This window comes from Giraffa tippelskirchi, chromosome 10 (assembly GCF_054371585.1).
Source record: "Giraffa tippelskirchi isolate mGirTip1 chromosome 10, T2T-mGirTip1v1.2.pri, whole genome shotgun sequence".
NCBI lineage: Eukaryota > Metazoa > Chordata > Mammalia > Artiodactyla > Giraffidae > Giraffa > Giraffa tippelskirchi.
The window spans coordinates 154,881,448-154,899,486 of record NC_137284.1 but is presented as its reverse complement, the minus strand read 5'-3'; the positions used below and the strand labels follow the sequence as shown (position 1 = coordinate 154,899,486).

Genomic DNA, 18,039 nt, shown 5'->3' with positions numbered 1-18,039 from the left:
TCTGGAGGCACAAGTCCAGACTGGAGCATAAATGTGAAGAAAAATTTTCAAGTAGGTAAACCTGAGAAATACCCATTATGCTTGGATATTTTCAGAGGAGGGTTTTAGGAAGGGTAGGGGGAGACTTTGGAGCCGACTGAGTGGTAGTTAACAGTAGGTTAAGCAAAAGAAGGGGCTTCATCAGTGGCTCAGTGGTAAGGAATCTGCCTGCAATGTAGGAGACTTGCAGGAGACTTGGGTTTGATCCCTGGGTCAGGAAGATCCCCTGCAGAAGGAAATGACAACTCACTCCAGTGTTCTTGCTTAGGAAATCCCACGGACAGAGGAGCCTGGCGGGCTACAGTCCATGGGGTTACCAAAGAGTTGGACATAACTGAGCAACTAAACACCAATAAGCAAAAGAAAAGAAAACTACCTCCAGGGAAATCAAAAAGTGTCTACAGGCATAGAAAAGTACTTATAAGTGTGCTACATGATTCAATTTTAAATAGCATTTTCATAATCCAGTAATGAAAACACTCATTATTAATCCAACCAGAATTACAAACTGGGAAGAATCAGGGATTTGGACAAGATGTGGGTGGATGAGGAAGAGATGGTCCTCACCTCCAGCTCTAGGAAGTCAGTAGATGATGCTTAAAATGGAAAACTCAAGGAGTAGCAGTGTCATTATGTTACAGAGAGGTATGAAGGTGAATGACAAAAGAATCAGCTAGAAGGATGGGAAGTGACTGCCTCTGGGAGCAAATTGAAGGACGGTGGGGAGGTTTTTAAGCACTCTTCAACCCTCTGACCTATGTGCATATATAAACTTTTTAAAGACGATTTTAAAAATTAATATACCAAAGTTTAAAAAATCTAACAGAAAGTGTAGCCATGAGAAGGTTGGAAAGCCCATGTCAGCCATCATTTCTGTGCTTTGAGCTGGTGGAGAAAGTTAACGTGGCAATAATGGTTTTCACTTTCCAATGAAATTCTGAAGTTTCATCAACATAATTCAAAAAGAAAATAAGCTGAAAGAGTGAAAGTTTCCGTAATTCTCTCTCAAGAGTCAACAGCTCGGGACTTTCCTGGAGGTCCAGTGGTTAGGACTCCACGCTTTCACTGCGGAGGGCCCAGGTTTGATGCCTGGCTGGGGAACTAAGATCCCACAAGCCGCACAGCACAGCCAAAAAAAAAAAAAAAAAGAGCGGCTTATTCCTTTCAGTTTATATCCATGAAGTCAAACACATATACACAGAGCCTTATTTATGTAATAAATGCTTTCTCATTGTTAAAAAAAAACTTTTTTCAGACAGTGTAGAAGTACATTGTTTAGCAACTTGCTTTTTCCAAAAATTTATCTTTGACATCTTTATATGAAAATTACAAAATGTAAATAATTAAATGTTTAACTGTCTCCCAGAATAACATTATACCCACTTCATTAATAATTAAATGTGTTCACAACATTTAATACCTTTGAAAACAATTTGTAGCAGAGATTTTTCCCATCTCAGAAGAGTTCTTATGAAGAAATGTGGTTACAAGATTAAAAACCAATCACAAATTAAATATTTCTTATCACCAAACAATGTCAAGGCAAATCTACAAATTTTTTTTTCCCAAAAATTTCCACCAAAAGGTTATAGTTGATTGCACATTATACTCAAGATTATAGTATTGTGCATATTCAATATGTTTGGTGTAACTGACCAGGTAGCTTCTGGAAGGAATCTTTTAAGTCCCAGAGGCTCTCGGAGTAGTCTGTTCCTCAACTCAACGTTGTTTATAGAAAGGAAGGAAGAGAGGATGGGGGAAGGGGAAAAACTGTGCTGTTTTTTCTAATCCTAGTGTTATTTCATTATTTATGTCTAAAGTTTTATTCATCCATAATTTATTTTGAGGTGAGATATGTGAAGATATTTTTGTTTTTTCTTCTAGTCAGGAAGCCAGTTGTCTCCACTCCACTCACCTAATCCCTTTCCCACGGTGTGAAGTGCTACCTGTGGTCATAAACTAGATTCCCACAATGTCTTTGTCTTTGATTATTATTTTTTTTTAATGGGAGAACAGATTACTGCTTATGAATGCAGCCTGGTTGTTGGTTGTCTGTACTGTTGCAAAAGTTGTTTGGTGTGCAGAGAAATTTTCAGTGGGAAACACTGGCTTCTATGCTGCCCAGAAAGTAGGGGAGAGGCACAAAAATGTGTACCTGCTGCCCATTTCAAGGGGGAAAGAATTAGATGCCATAGAGGAGCAGACAGTGGGTTGGGTTCAGAGAGGATCACACTCATAATGGGCTGAGAGCAGCCTAGGATGTCTGGTGGAGTGGAGGTCTTAAAGGAGGACGTGAAAGAGGAGAGTGAAAAAGCTAGCTTAAAACTCAACATTCAAAAAACAAAGATCATGGCATCTGGTACCATCACTTCATGGCTAATAGAAGGGAAAAAAAGTGGGAGCAGTGACAGACTTCGTTTTCTTGGGCTCCAAAATCACTGCGGATGGTGACTGCAGCCATGAAATTAAGAGACGCTCCTTGGAAGAAAAGCTATGACCAACCTAGACAGCATATTAGAAAGCAGAGACATCACTTTGCCAACCAAGGTCCACGTACTCAAAGCTATGGTTTTTCCGGCAGTCACGTACAGGTATGAGAATTGGACCATAAAGAAAGCTGAGTGCCGAACAATTGATGCTTTCGAATTGTGGTGCTGTAGAAGACTCAAGAGAGTGCCTTGGACTGCAAGGAGATCAAACCAGTCAATCTTAAAGGAAATCAACTCCTAATACTCATTGAAAGGACTGATGCTGAAGCTGAAGGTGCAATACTTTGGCCACCTGATGCGAAGAACTGACTCACTGGAAAAGACCCTGATACTGGGAAAGATTGAACAAAAAAGGAATGGGAAGGCTTTGTGGTCTTCAGGCTGGAACACCCGTGCCCAGGGGGTACAAGTGGCTTTCCCAGAAGGCACAACACAGATGGCTTTGTGGGTCCCATTTCCAAGTCTTCGTCCATCTGTTCTCCTTTGTAAAACGCTTCAGCGAGGGCGCTGGACGCTTGCAGTCTCAGTGGTGCTGTTCCTTAGCTCCCGGGTCTCCTACTATTTGAAAATGAAGAACAGGCACCTCCTGCCCATCTTGTCTTACTATGGAGTGTTTCTCCGAGGTATAAAAAGCCCTTGGGGTCGTGAAACAAAGACACAAGCCAGACTGTTGGGGGGACGGGGACCAGAAGTGCATGGCTCTGGGGCCTGGACGGTGAATTCGTTTAGAAGTCAGATATTTGGAATACCTAGCTTTCAACCAAATTGAAAGAGAACCTAATTAAGTTGTCAGCTAATAGGTCATTAAAAACAGTTTTTGATGATATGTTAACCATGTGCTTTTGCAGCATTGTAATTCAGAAGTTCACAGAATAGAGGGATGATTCCATAACAAAGCTCCCGCCAGCCCATCTCCAGATCTATGCAAATAAGCTCTCCCAATGGTTATATTTATAAAAATGAGAAGTATGAATAGAATTTATTCCGAACTCTGTCTCATTCAAAAGAGAAGAATATTCACTCTCAGATAACTGAACTAATTGGGGGGAAAGTCCCTATCCATCTTTGTAAGAGATTCACTTCCTCCAGGTTTTTGGTTTCCCATCTTGAATAATTATTTTTCATTCCACAATAGTAATAACTAAGGATGACTTAAGCCAGGCAGAAAAGTAACTCTTAGAGCCCTGTGGTTATTAGAAATGAAAGCAAAATTAATCTTTCCATTTACATGCACATTTCTGTGGCAGAGTGGTGGATGAAGCGATCAGTAAAAGGCATCTGAGCACAAAAATATGTTCTATTAGGATAAAATTCTGTGGGTAAAGTGGGAATGGAAATAGAAGTCCAAGGTGAAAAGGAATGATGTTAAAATTTCAAGTATCAAAGAAGAACTTGTTCGTGTATTTTTTAAGTGAATAATGGTGGGGTTTAAATTGCCAGGGTTCTAAGATTCCATTGGCAACGTTAAATGGCAATGGAAGAGTTTATTTTAAAATATCAATGTTTACAATACTCCAGAAATTACATCTTTGGCAGCTATTGAAGCATTTTATGTATTTATTCAGGAAGGTGCAAACGAGTACCTGGTTTTAAAAAATTATCTTATGGAGGAGGCAAGCAAAGTATTTCCAGGAGTTTCTGAAGTCAGAGAAGATATTTTTCTGATGCTGGAGCCACGGTTGTGATGTAGTAGAGAGCCCAGAAGAGGGGAGGCCAGAGGAGGGACACAGGATGTCAAGCTGGAGCAGGAGGAAGCCAGGGTGTGAGTGCGGATGGCTTACCTTTTTTGTAAGACAGAGAGTAGGATGAAGGCATCTCTGGCGGCTCAGTTCCGGGGGAAGGTGGGCACGGGCTGCGTGGAGGGCTGTCGGGACGGTTTCCTATGCAGTGCACTCCCCATCGTTTGGGACTTAATTAGTCGGCTGATCAGAGAGGAATTAAAGGATTGCCAGGCATCGGAAAGAACCCAGCTTTAGGCCATGGGGCATCAGTTGCTAGTGTGATTAGCGGTCTGCGTTCCTGGTGATGTGGTCCACTTCGTTTGGGCGGGACAAGTGAACATGGCCAAGGACAGTGAGGAGCTTCACCCACTGGGATCCTGGCCCCGTTTCTTGTTCCCACAGCACTTAACACCTTGTAACATAGCATCTAGTTTATTAATTGTGTTTATGGCCTTAGGTGAGATGCGGGCAGGCAGGGCGCTCTGTTTTGTTCCCTCGTGTGCTCCACCGGGGGACCACACCTGGCACGCAGTTGTGCTCAGTAAACAGCCATGGCATAAATGTCCAAAGAATGAACCTGTTCATGCACTACACGTTTGCAGTTTCCCTAATTAACAAAGTGATTTGAGGGGATTTATGCTGGCATAGCTCTGTCCACAAGCAAGAAAATAAAGATGAGCCCCTACCTCACACTATACACAAGATGAAAGCAAATTTCAGGTGGAATAACGAGCTAAAGGTAAAAAATAAAATGATAAGGACCTGGGAATAAAATCTGGGAGACCAGATGAACCATCTAGGGCCAGAGGAGACCTGCTTAACTCTCATAGAATAGAAAACCCACAAGCCATAAAAAGGGAAAGGGACATAACTGACAAAATGAAAACTTCAGGGAAGTGTTATGATAAAAGGTAACACAAAGGCAAAGACAAATGATAAATTTGGGGAAAATATTTGAAATGCCAGTAAGAGAAATGGGTTATCTTTAATACAGGAATCAAGGTCTCTGACCAATTGACAGAACACAGTTCACACAGAATCCACTCTCAAAGACCAAGAAATGACACTCACATTACCTTCATCAGGGAAGTAGAACTATTAAAGTATCAGTAAGTTATCACTTTATACCCATCTGACTGAGGAAAATTAAAAAGAGCAGTGATGTCTTTTGCCTGCAGGGATGTGGGGAAGGTGCTGGTAGAGATGTGAATTGTCACAGCCCTGTGGATAAGCAAGCTGATGACATCTGTCAGAATCGAAAATATTTTTAATTTTTGACCCTGCAGTCCCACTCCTGCCACTCTCCTAAAAATAAAAGCACTCCTTTCTGTTAGAGATATAAATAAACACATGTTTATGGCAGTGCTGTTCACCAGGGCAAAAGCCTAGGGGCAAAAAGTGAATATTGTCAATAAGGTAATGATTGAACACATTGTTATATGATCCTCACCGTAGAATATTCTCGGCTTTTAAAAGGATGCATTAGCCTACAGAAATTGCTGTGAATGGATTTCTACAGGATATTTGAGTGAGAAAAGGAACATAGAGGATTATGTATAAGGCAGTTTGATTTTTTGCAACCAATGGCTAGAAAAGAAACTTGAATGTAAACATGCTGTGATAGATCATTCCGTGAGCACAGAGAAGAGTGTGAGGTCCGTTACGGGAGTTACCTGAGATGCTCGTACTTGTCAAGTGGGGAGCGAGGGGAAGGGGAGGCAAATTAAAAGGGGAAAAATACCACACTGAAAACCAGAAATGTGTGCTATAATCCCATTTATGTAAAGTGATGCCTGTGTGTAACAACATTTGAAATTAGCCTACAACAGACATACAAGCAGATTAAAAAAAAATGTCAGGGCCATGTGTGTAATCAGATGCTATTTAACTAAAAACAACCCCACAGCCCTCTCTTGCGCCTATAAATGGAGGCTGGGAGAGGGGACTGTTGGGAGTGGGGGAACTGTGGTCTGTTGATGTAGGACACCTGGCCAAGGACTTGAAAGGGTGTGCAAAAAACCAGATGACTGTTGTCGTTGTTTAGTCATTAAGTCGTGTCCGACTCTCTGAGCCCACTAGGCTCCTCTGTCCATGGGATTTCCCAGGCAAGAATACTGGAGTGGGTAGCCATTTCCTCCTCCAGAGGATCTTCCACACCCAGGGGTCGAACCCAGATCTCCAGCATCGCAGGCGAATTCTTTATCACTAAGCCACGTGGGAAGTCCAACCGCATGATTAGCCTTGTCTTTATTAACTTGGTTGAGGTGGAGAGAGAGATGCTGTTGGCTTTGTTCTAGCCTAACCTGGGAAAAGGAATTGGGGTCTCTTTTTAAAAGAAACCATGACTATCTTATTATAAAATCACAGGGGGTCGTGGAAACAAACTGCCTCTATTTTAACTTAACTCCAGTTTATATTCAAGGCTACACAGTGTCCAGAAAATTCTATGCCTACTCACCGCCAACTCGGGATATTCCTTCAGGGTCTCTAAAATAAGACTTTTTGAAAATATAAATTCTAGGGCTGCAAAAACCTGAGCAGGTGGAATGAACATGTTCTGGATTCTCTGTCCTCTCCCGCCCCCACCCGCCCGCCTTCTCAGCTCACGATGGGATCGTGATTAAGATCGAGGTGCAGACCAACGACGAGGGCTCGGAGAGCCTGGAGACGCCGGAGCCCCTGATGGGCCAGGTGGAGGAGCACGGCTTCCAGGACTCAGAGCTGGGGGACCCGTGCGGCGAGCAGCCAGACCTGGACATGCAGGAGCCGGAAAACCCGCTGGAGGCATCCACGGAGGGCTCGGGCGAGTTCAGCGAGCTCAAGCAGATGCTGGTGCAGCAGAGGAACTGTGCGGGTGAGTGGGAGGAGCTGGTGTCATCAGGCCTGCAGAGGGGCAGGGTGGGGGGTCCTCCCTGGGGGGAAGCCGAAGTCTCTTTCAGAGAGGTTGTGTGATACGAAAGGCTCAACAGTTGTGACTGAACCAAGCATGGCCTTAGGTCCAGGTCCCCTGCCCTGGGATTTAAAAGCATCCGTCCCCGGGCAAGGAAAGAGGGCCTTGCAGCCAAGGACCAGGTCAGACGAGGACCTCCGGGGACAGCAGAGATCCTCTCTCCTGCGCCTCCCTCGGCAGGCCGAGAAGGTCATACGCTGGCGGCAAGGCGAGAACTTCCGTCTCCTGATATGTCTGTCCTGGGTCATCCCTGTGTCACACTAGAAGCCTCAACTGGCTTGAAGATTTCCACCCTGGATTGCACGTCTTTGCAAACGGCTGAGACCGTGCTGTCTTTTTCTGGCAGAATCTAGGCCTCGTTTCTCTTTAATCTCGAAGCCTCAGGGTCACCAGGCTGCATACCCTTGCTCCCTGTGAGGACGTGTGCTCTCAGGAGTGCTGCCAGGACGGCTTCTGTGATGCTGCCTCGTCCATGCAGGCCTGAGAAAAGCCCCATGTGATCCTCATGGTGTATTTTTTAAATACACTATTAGACTTAGCTACTGTTTTACTTGGGAATTGTACAACTATATACATAAATGAAATGAACCTGCACTTTTCTTGAATCATCATAAAGATTATACTAGACTTATCAAAGGAACTGGGAGTCATTACCTATCATATCAGTTAATATAGTATTTATATGGAGAAATGATTTAAATTTTTTTCACTTTATTCCCTTGCAGTTTGTCTTTTTGCACACAATAATAAAATATCATGGACATTGTTCTTAGTCAAACGATGCGGATCTAACTCTTTATTTTTAAATAATTGCATGATAGTCAAGAAACCTTTTTAACATACCATGTTGTCCTTCATTAGAGAATAGCGAAAGACACAAGGCAAATTGTGAGGCGACCTTGCATTGATTGCCCTGTGAACATTCCCGTTAATTTTATTAGTACCACTTAGTAATATTCTAAGATTCTTTGTGGGATTTCAAGTCCTGAATTTTAGGGCCAACTGTTTCACTCTTATTTTGTTAAGAAGATACAACTTTGAAACCCAAGGAGAGTTTCAATATTCCAAGGCCCGTATTTCCCTTCTGCCTTTCATAAACAACTCTATTTTCAGGATCAACACCAGGGCAATGAGTTGCCAACCTCCAAAGCTGCTTCCTCCTTCCTGATTTTTTAAGCATCATGTTCCAAGGATGTTCTGGGTCACTTCCTGCTGAGCGTCCTGACTGGACTGAGGCAGCATTGTCTTATGCCGGGGAGGCCTGAGCTGGGACTCGGCACACCTGTGTTCTAATTTTAACTGCCACTTAGAGTGCAGAGGAGTAGCTGGAAGTGCTGTGGCCTAGTGGTCACTGACAGACTTACAAGACTTCGGCCAGCTCACGAACACTGTCAGCTTCAGTTTCCCTGTCAGTCTAGGGGACAGACTAGCTGGTCCTTCAGTTGCAAGTGCTGAAGAGGTCTCAGTTTATTTACTTTTTTGGAAACGTTACTTGACAGTGGCAAGCTTGGATGCCCCACGTCTGTGAGACAGGGATAATTCTTGCTTGACTTCTCCTGTAATAGGATATTGGGAACATGGGAGAGCATAGGTGGAAAGCATTGTGAAAAGGTTCAGTTGTTTGCTCCCGAGAATTCCACAAATGCCAGCCGGTCGCATTTCCATCTCACACGTGGACTCGAAAGTGAATGCCATTCTTGTGTCACTCAAAGCTGGCCACTAAGACTAGAGCTCCCCAGTTCAGTGCTTAGCGAGGGCCAGGTCAGAACAGGGCGCTTGAGAAAACTCACACCGATGCTGGCGGACTCGCGGACTTACGTTCTCCAGGAGCCCTGTAAAACAGACAACCTCTTAGGCTAGAGGGCAGAGGCCCAGGAGGAGGACATCCACCATTTGAGGTGTTCATGGAACACTTACCACTCGTGGGGCACTGCACACCCCGCTTGTGGCAAAGGAGGTGCCACAGAGGAAAGCCTGGATGCCAGCCAGCTCCAGGGTCAGGACTGGTGGAGTCTGCGGGCAGTGAGCCATCCACCCCTGTAGGTGAGGTGCTACCTCAGGAGGCACCCTCACAGCTGCTGTGGGCTCAGGCGGGCTTGAGGGATACAGGTGGGGAAGGCCAAGGACGGGTTTCAGGGGGAGACAGGATTGGGGCTGGGTGTTAAGCGATGGACAGGATTTGGAGACCCCCAGGAGGGGGGATTTTCTGGGGGAGCGGCAGTGAAGGCACCTGAGGAGAAATCTCCAGGTGAGCTCCGGAAAGGAGGCCAGCGAGGCTGAGCAGAGTTCAGGCAGAGGAGACCGCAGAGGGGAAGAGGTTGTGAACTTGATGAGTCGACCCTTTGGACACGCATGGTAGAAACCCGACCCTCAAGTGGCCAAAATAAGACAAGGGTGTTGATGGGCTTGGAGAGTCGTGGGTCCTGAGGGTGCCAACCTCTGGCTCCCTGGACCCGGGCACCTCCAGGAGGGCTCCGCGTGCGGGTTCCTTCTTAACTGAGAGCCCCTGCCCGCTAGAGGTGCCAGACGATGGGCACTCGCAGCGCCCGCGTCCCACCACGAGGATCCTGTCGTCCCCGCTTCCTCCGCAGAAAATTCCAAGACAGGGCTCCGACCCACCTGTTTTAGGCCTGGTCGGACCAGCCCGAATGGGCCCTTTGCTGAGCAAAGCTCCGCAGCCCACCCAGGTTCCCTGGGCTGCGGGGAGCGGGCAGGCGCAAAGGCGTCGGGGCCGACGGTGCGCACGCGGTGTGTGTGAGCGAAGGGGCTGCCTCAGCGAGGCAGGGGTGCCAGGCAACACACCTAACGGGGTCTTGTCTCTCTATCCATCCCTCCCCCACCCCCCGGAGCAGAGGGGATCGTGATCAAGACCGAGGAGCAGGAGGAGGAGGAGGAAGACGAGGAAGATGACGAGCTCCCGCAGCACCTGCAGTCCCTGGGGCAGCTGTCCGGGAGGTACGAGGCCGGCCTGTACCCGACGCCGCTGCCCGGGGAGCTGTCCCCCGAGGGCGAGGAGAGCCCCCCGCCGCTGCAGCTAGGGAACCCGGCGGTGAAGCGGCTGGCGCCCCCATCGCACGGCGAGCGGCACCCGGGCGAGAACCGGGGCTCGGGCAGCCAGCAGCAGCGGAACCGGCGCGGCGAGCGGCCCTTCACGTGCATGGAGTGCGGGAAGAGCTTCCGACTGAAGATCAACCTCATCATCCACCAGCGCAACCACATAAAGGAGGGCCCGTACGAGTGTGCCGAGTGCGAGGTCAGCTTCCGCCACAAGCAGCAGCTCACCCTGCACCAGCGCATCCACCGCGTCCGCGGCGGCTACGCGTCGCCCGAGCGCGGCCCCGGCTTCGCCCCCAAGCACGCGCTCAAGCCGCGCCCCAAGTCGCCTAGCTCCGGCGGTGGCGGCGGCGGCGGCCCCAAGCCCTACAAGTGCCCCGAGTGCGACAGCAGCTTCAGCCACAAGTCCAGCCTCACCAAGCACCAGATCACGCACACAGGCGAGCGGCCCTACACGTGCCCCGAGTGCAAGAAGAGCTTCCGCCTGCACATCAGCCTGGTCATCCATCAGCGCGTGCACGCGGGCAAGCACGAGGTCTCCTTCATCTGCAGCCTGTGCGGTAAGAGCTTCAGCCGCCCCTCGCACCTGCTGCGCCACCAGCGGACTCACACGGGCGAGCGGCCCTTCAAGTGCCCCGAGTGCGAGAAGAGCTTCAGCGAGAAGTCCAAGCTCACCAACCACTGCCGCGTGCACTCGCGCGAGCGGCCGCACGCCTGCCCCGAGTGCGGCAAGAGCTTCATCCGCAAGCACCACCTGCTGGAGCACCGGCGCATCCACACGGGCGAGCGGCCCTACCACTGCGCCGAGTGCGGCAAGCGCTTCACGCAGAAGCACCACCTGCTGGAGCACCAGCGCGCGCACACGGGCGAGCGGCCCTACCCCTGCACGCACTGCGCCAAGTGCTTCCGCTACAAGCAGTCGCTCAAGTACCACCTGCGGACCCACACGGGCGAGTGAGCGCGGCCCGGCCCGCCGCCCGGCCCGAGCCCGGCGGGCGGGCACGGGGCGCCCCCAGCCCCTTTGCCGTGAGCCCTCCCCCACCCCCTCTCCCTTCGTCCCTCCTCCCCCCCGGACGCGGGGCGGCCGCGTCTCCCCCGGGGGGGCCCCAGTGGCGGGGGGAAAGCGCGGACCTGGGAACCCTCTTCGGGCTGTTCATTTCCTTGACAATAAAATGGATGAAACCAATCAGCACGGGGGGCGTGATTTGGCCGCCGGCCACTCGGAGGGGCGGGGCGGGGCCACTTAGTTGGGGATAGAACTTTATAATGACATTTTGGATACTGTGGTTCTATTTGATAATAATAGAGTAATTTTTAAAAGACGAGCGTTTCCTGTTTGCCGTTTTTGTTTGGTCGTAAAAGGGGAGGTAAAAGGAGGTGGCCGAGGGGCGTGTGCCTAGTGTCAGTGGACAGGTTCCGTTGAGTCCTTTTCTGTGCCCAGGGGGCGCGGAGAGGCAGGCCTGACGCGTGAATGACCCGACTGGAGGGTGGAGCCCCCAGCGCACACCATTCCTTCCCCAGGTGTCAGAGGCCAGTGGGGCTCAGGTGGGAGGCAGGTAGAGGGGACAGGTTTGGAAGAGGCTGGAAGACCGACAGCAGAAGCTGGACGCTACCCTCCGCTACTCTCAGGACCAGGCAGCCCTCCCGCCTGGCTGGAAACGCAGCTAGTGGAGGTGTGGCTGTGGCCCGGCGCTGAGGAGGGGTGTGGGTAAGGGAAGGGGTGCAGAAGCACCTGATGCCAATTTGGGAAAACCACAAAAGGCACCAGCCAGAACACTTCTCATGTGTACATTGCATCAAAGTTACTCTCCTTGAACTTGTTAAAGGCGCCAGTGTACCCTCACTGCACTAGGTATTGATTCCAAACGTCCTCCAGTAGGGCTCAGAAAGAAACGTCCGGCAGGCTACTGGCCCACAGAGCGATCTACTATCGCTCTGCTCCTGAGTTGGGCAGGGTTCAGGCCATTTGAAGGGACAGTTCATGGAGGCAAGCAGAGTGCCCAGTTCAGCGGTGGGACCTGGGGAGGCCAGACTTCTGAAGGCAGAGAACCTGAGAGCCAAGAGTTGCTGAAGGTAGAGGGCTGAGTCTTGAGTCTGGAATCGGAGAGCAGAGGATGAGATACTCTTACAAGGGGTTCAGAAAGGGGAAGGCAAAGGTGCTACATGGTTGACTTTGAAGGGGCCGTGTGCGCTCAGTTGTGTTCGACTCCGACTCCATGGACTGTAGCCTACCAGGCTCCTCTGTCCATGGAATTCTCCAGGCCAGAATACTGGAGTGGATTGCCATTTCCTACTCCAGGGGAGTAGATCTCTGGGTCTCTTCCCGACCCAGAGATCAAACCCGCATCTCCTGCATTGGCAGGCGGGTTCTTTACCACTGGGGGTCATCAACATCCTTCTTTATAAAGATGCGTGAAGTAAGGCACGAGAGAGGGGACGTGACGGCCCAAGAGTGCAGACTGGAAAGGATATGATATGTTCGTTTCCTCTGAAATTTTCTAAAAGGATGGGAGGACATCAGGGCCAGCAGCCAGAGGCAGGGCAGAGGCCTCGGGCTGGCGTGAAGGGCTGGAGAGGCGGCCAGTCGGGCCCTGACCTGCAGAACCGACTGGAGAGTAGATTCAGATCCAGGAACAAGTCGTTAGGTTTGTGTGCGGGAAACACTTACGTGCCTAGCCCGTCATAAATGCACGGCCAATCATGGGAGGGGACGGCCGAGACACAGCACAGCTCTGCCTGCAGAGGTGGGGTTTGGGGAGGAGGATTTCACAGATTTGAGGCAGGAGGAAGGTCTTCCACCTGTGGGTATTCTTGATGGCTGAAGCGTGGAAAGTGGGCCCAGCTGAATCAGGGATCAGTGACTGATGAAATCCGTGAACTGGAGGAAAGGGCTTGTGGAGAGAAAACAGAGCTAGATGGGCTGGCTGAGGGTAGACAGGGTTGCGGAGGGAGTCTGGGATCTGAGACTGGACAGTGTGGAGTTTGAACTTGATCTTGTAGGAGAAGCCATTGCTGACTGCTGAGCAGGAGAGAGATGGGGGCAAGTGGGTATCAGGGGGCTGCTGCGATGGGGACGATCCGGAGTCAGACATGAAGGGGAACCGGTGGCGGTCAGAGGACGGGTCCGCGGACGATCTGTTGCTGGGGGTGAGGGACGTGACAGAGGAAACAAGGATGTTTGATGCCTTGAAGAGATGTGAGCAGAGGTGTTCTGGAGAGGTTTGTCGGAAGGCCACTGCTGCTCAAAATCTTTACAAGTCTTGGAATTTGAGACCTGGAGGGTGCCTGGGCTGTTCAGACCTGATCGGGAGACCCCCTCCCCTTCCTTGGCTCTAGCCCCCTCCTCATGCCCATTCCTCCTCGCAGCCCAGTGCCCTGGACTCCAGGTCACCCCTCCCTTTTCCCGACTCCTGGACACTACTGTGATTCCCACTCTCCATCTGCCCGACAGCAGCCACAGACCAGCATCAAACAGGGGTCACTACAGTATAGACGGACCCTGGAGTTGAACAGATGTGGATTTAAACATGATAGCCGTGTCACCTTGAACAAGCTAATTAACTGACCGTGTCCTCACCTGTGAACTGGGGACAATAAACCATTGCTCTGAGGCTTAATAACAATAGAGTAAATATGTAGCAAAGATGCTGGCACATCCCAAGGTCTGATTGAAAGTTTGCTAATTTCAGATTCGTTTATGGCTGTGAAAGTCACTCAGTCACGTCCGACTCTTTGTGACCCCAAAGACTTTAACCTGTCAGGCTCCTCTGTTCATGGAATTCTCCAGGCGAGAATACTGGAGTGGGTTGCCATTCCCTTCTCCAGGGGATCTTCCCAACCCAGGGATCGAACCCAGGTCTCCCGCATTGCAGACCGACTCTTTACCGACTGAGCCACCAGGGAAGCTAATGATAGCTTAACTTTAGTAAAAGCAGAAGTTTGGGCAGGCAGCTAGCTGGTGTTGTGTCCTAAAAGAATGAATCTCTGAGAAAGGCAATTTCCCCACCAGCCAGAAAAAGAAAATTACTTGAGTGAAAAGACGTTCAAGTTAAATCACACAGACAACTGCACTTAAACTCTTGAAGTGGGAGTGGACAGGGGTTTAAACTCACGGCCACATGCCAGCATCTGCAGTGAGGAGTACCCACCTTTCTGGGTAGTGGTACCCTCATGGCACTTCCCCAGGGCCCTTAACTTATTAGGAAGCCAAACTCAAATTCCTGAATTGTCAGTTGCCACTGGCCCCGCGGGGTTGTGTGCCAAAGAGAATAACTGCCATTTATTGAAGTCCTTTCACTTTTTTTTTTTTTCAGTCCTTTCACTTTTGAAGGTTTTACGTACCTTCTAAGGCCCTGTAGCTCGGATGTGTGCACCACATTCTTATTTTATAAGTGAAGCGTTTGAGGCCCACAGAGGTTCGTTTGGCCGAGTCACACAGCAATCACGTGGCAGAGCCAAGACTTGAACTCAAGTCGTCTTGGCTCCAAAGCCCAAGTGTTTGGCCACGTAACCAAATAACCCGAATGATTATTGACAAAAGAAAAGTCAGAGCCTCTTGTTTCAACCCTCAGATTTTAAAATTTAAGGTACAATCAGGGGAATCCGTATACCGAGCAGAATTTTGGTCTGTGCCGAACATTTGCCAAAATCACGAATGTAGCAAGAGAGTAAAAAAAAGAATCTTAGGGGCCAGAAAGGCCTTAGGGTCAGCGAGCCCCTGTCTGCAGCTGCAGAAACGGAGACGGGGAGGAGCGGGTGGTCACTGCCGGCCAGCTCACCCAGGAGGGGGCGGTGACCGAGCCGGCCGCGGGGCTGGCACCGGAGCGGGTGCTCGTCACCACGCGGACGCCGTTCTTATTAGACACCCCTTGTGTGCAGAGCATTGTGCTGGGCTCCATGGAGAAACACAAACGGATTAGGAAACCCTGCGCTGCCTTGACAGCACTCAGAACCCACCGGAGACTGCGGCCTGATTCTCCTGACGGAGCCTCTGAGGCCTGTGAAGGCCGACGGAGACCTTTAGGCCACTGTCGGGGGCAGGAAGGGCCACGCCGCCATCTCTCCCTGACCCTCCTTTCAGGCAGGGTAGCTGTAACGAGCCAGGTGTCTGTGGGGACCTCTCTGGGGGCGGTGTTGTGGCGGCTCCTCAGATTAAGGGATCAAGGACGGAGGCCTCCAGGCCCTCCTGTTGCCAGGGCAACAGTGAGTCAGGCCGAGGCCTCTCCTCGGGCTTTCTGGAAAGCATTTTCAGCTGCTGAAGCCTCTTACTGTTTTCCCCAGGCGTCGTGGGGGCTTCTAGATGTGGATTTGCAATCAGTTCTGCACTGACCGCTTCTCGTTGGGTTCCTTGAAACGGGTGTTTTTAGTTAAAACACCAACTAACCCTTCTATTTCTGCTTTCTACCAAAGGTAACTCCAGGCTAAAATAATTTTTCAAGCAAGAAAAGACAGGAAGGAAGGAGGAAGGGAGACAAGGAAGGAAAGAAAGAGAGGGAAGGTGGGAGGGCAGAAGAAAAAAGAAAAGCAAAACATGGAGTTAAATCAAGGGCTAAGATAGTAAGGGACCTACCGTGAAAACTTCCAGTCAGAAAATCAGACCTAGCCTTGAGTTTATTAGGCATTAATAGTAATTATCACTATGATTCAGTGGGCCCCACCACGTTCCCAGTACTGCGCTAAGTAAATGCTTTCATTTTCTCTTTTGACATCGTGTGAAATCAGGATGCATAGCCCTTCTTACAGATGAAGTTCACAGAGGTGAAGCAATTACTCCAAGGTCACGTGGTCAGAATTGAAACGTAGAGTGGGTGCTGCTAACTGCTATTTAGCCCGCCTCCCAGTATCTTCTTCGTGGATCCTTAATACAGAAGGTGAAACAGTCCTGTTTCTTGAATTGCAGCTCTGACTCTCCCGTGGACACAACATATAGGTTCTGAACCCGGCAGACAGGCCAGCCCAGCCCAGCCCAGCAACCCGGGGACAGCACCGGGCTCACCAAACATGAAGGCAGAGATGCTGAGGGCCAAGCCAGCCCTCCCTGTCCTGGACCAAGCTCCCCTCTTCTGTGGGGACTTCGGGAAGAGGCTTAACTGCTAAGGCGAGGGGCCCTTTCTGTGTATGTTTCTATGTTGGGACCTAGGAAGCCATTCAACAGCCAGAGAAGGAGTTGGGTGACGGAGATGAGCACCAGGACCACGCATCTGCTCCACAACAAAACCGAATTCCTGCTCTAACTCACTCAGATTGGGGTTGGGCTACCTCTTGGATCTGCACCATTCCTTCCGCTACAACTGATGAATGAAACTCACTGTTTCTCTTTGTGAAATTATCAAACCAGTTCTCAAAATAACTTGAAGATGATAAGATAGGAGCATCACTATTGACCATTATCTAGGGTAATAAAAAGCTAATTTTTTTTTTTTGGAGGTGCTACATGGCTTGCTGGATCTTAGTTCCCCGGCCAGGGATTGAACCCTGGGCCCCCTGCAGTAGAAGCACTGAGTCCTAACCACTGGACCGCCAGGAAATTCCTAAAAAGTTGAATTTTAGTGAAAAAATGTGCCAATGAACATTTCTATCCTCACTAGCAATTTTATTTAAATAATGAATAGTGGGACAACAAATTGTTTCCTTCTAGAATCAGAATAGTCTAATAAGCATGAAAGCTTTTTAAGAACTACATTCAATCAATTCTTTGTTTACAGAATACACAAATACGAAAGTTACACCCTCAAAGGATTGAAATTCACTGGATTTGAGCTAAATTCAATTAAGAAAATTAAACAGGTTATGAAGCCTGACATTTGCTTTTCGTCCACTGAAGGTATGATCCAAGAACCACACTTCCATGGCCAAATTTTCTGCACGTCAAGTATACAAATTCTAAAACCTAAGATAAAAAATCGGGGTATGTATTATCTTACATGGATTGATTATCATCACTGAAAATCGCCTCATTTTGTCCAAAAGCAAAGGCATCAAGTTGGTTTGCAAAGCGACACCCTAAACAATTTAATAATAATAAATGTCCAATTAAAGTTATTACTCATTTCCCACTTTATCTTGAATTTATCAATGCTTTACCAAGCCAAAGGTTTGTGACACATTTTAAAATAATTTGGAAAAAAATTAAACCTCATGTTTTATAGTACTACTAAAAAAGCAATTCAACATCCAAGTAACGTCAACCTCTCTCTAGTATATTTAATTCAAAGGGTAGACATATTGAGAAGAAATAGACACATTTTTCTTGCCCAGATCTGTGCCAGCTCTTCAGAGTCTAGCAATAAGCATAAACTAAACTGCATACAAACATGCTTGGGTGTTCATTTTACCAAAAGGATTAACTTGCCTTAGCATGTTATTGTCATATAACTGACTTTCAGAATTTAATTTACAACCCTTTCCCCCCAAATGAAAATAGCATTGTTTTTTTTTCTTACTGTAAAGGGAACGTCTGAGTTCCAAAGACTAAAAACTTATCTCAGAATTGAATGAGCCCGTTATTTCTCCAAGAGAAAGTATTAAGTCTCATCCGTAAACATACCAGAAGAGGTTCATTTTATTTACCACCCAGTAGGAAGACTTGAAGCCATCTCCGCACCTGTGAAATTAAACGGCTTGCTTGGAAGTGTTCCCTCTCTCTCTGTAGAAACTAAATCTATATTTTAGAAACTCTTTCAGAGTCAGGACACAAAATCTTCATCAAATTTATAACGATCAGCCAAGTTTTCTGCACGTCATCTGTCTGTTTTCAAGCTTTTGGTTTAGCCCCAGAATTCCCTGT

The 18,039-nt window shown here is 48.6% G+C and overlaps 1 protein-coding gene across 6 annotated transcripts in view; it reads left to right on the top strand.

The window, feature by feature from the left end:
• ZNF777 (zinc finger protein 777) overlaps positions 1 to 11,575 on the top strand; it is a 28,632-nt gene extending 17,057 nt beyond the window's left edge. For 3 of the 6 annotated variants that reach the window (XM_081537228.1, XM_081537229.1, XM_081537225.1), the window contains exons 5-6: positions 6,852 to 7,103; positions 10,052 to 11,575. In XM_081537228.1, coding sequence (XP_081393354.1) covers positions 6,852 to 7,103; positions 10,052 to 11,211 — 1,412 coding nt within the window. In that variant the 3' untranslated portion in view covers positions 11,212 to 11,575. Of the gene's footprint in view, positions 1 to 6,851; positions 7,104 to 10,048 lie in introns of all 6 variants that reach the window. The other 3 variants (XM_081537227.1, XM_081537226.1, XM_081537224.1) reach the window with 1 other exon arrangement.
• The last annotated feature ends 6,464 nt before the right edge of the window (positions 11,576 to 18,039 follow it).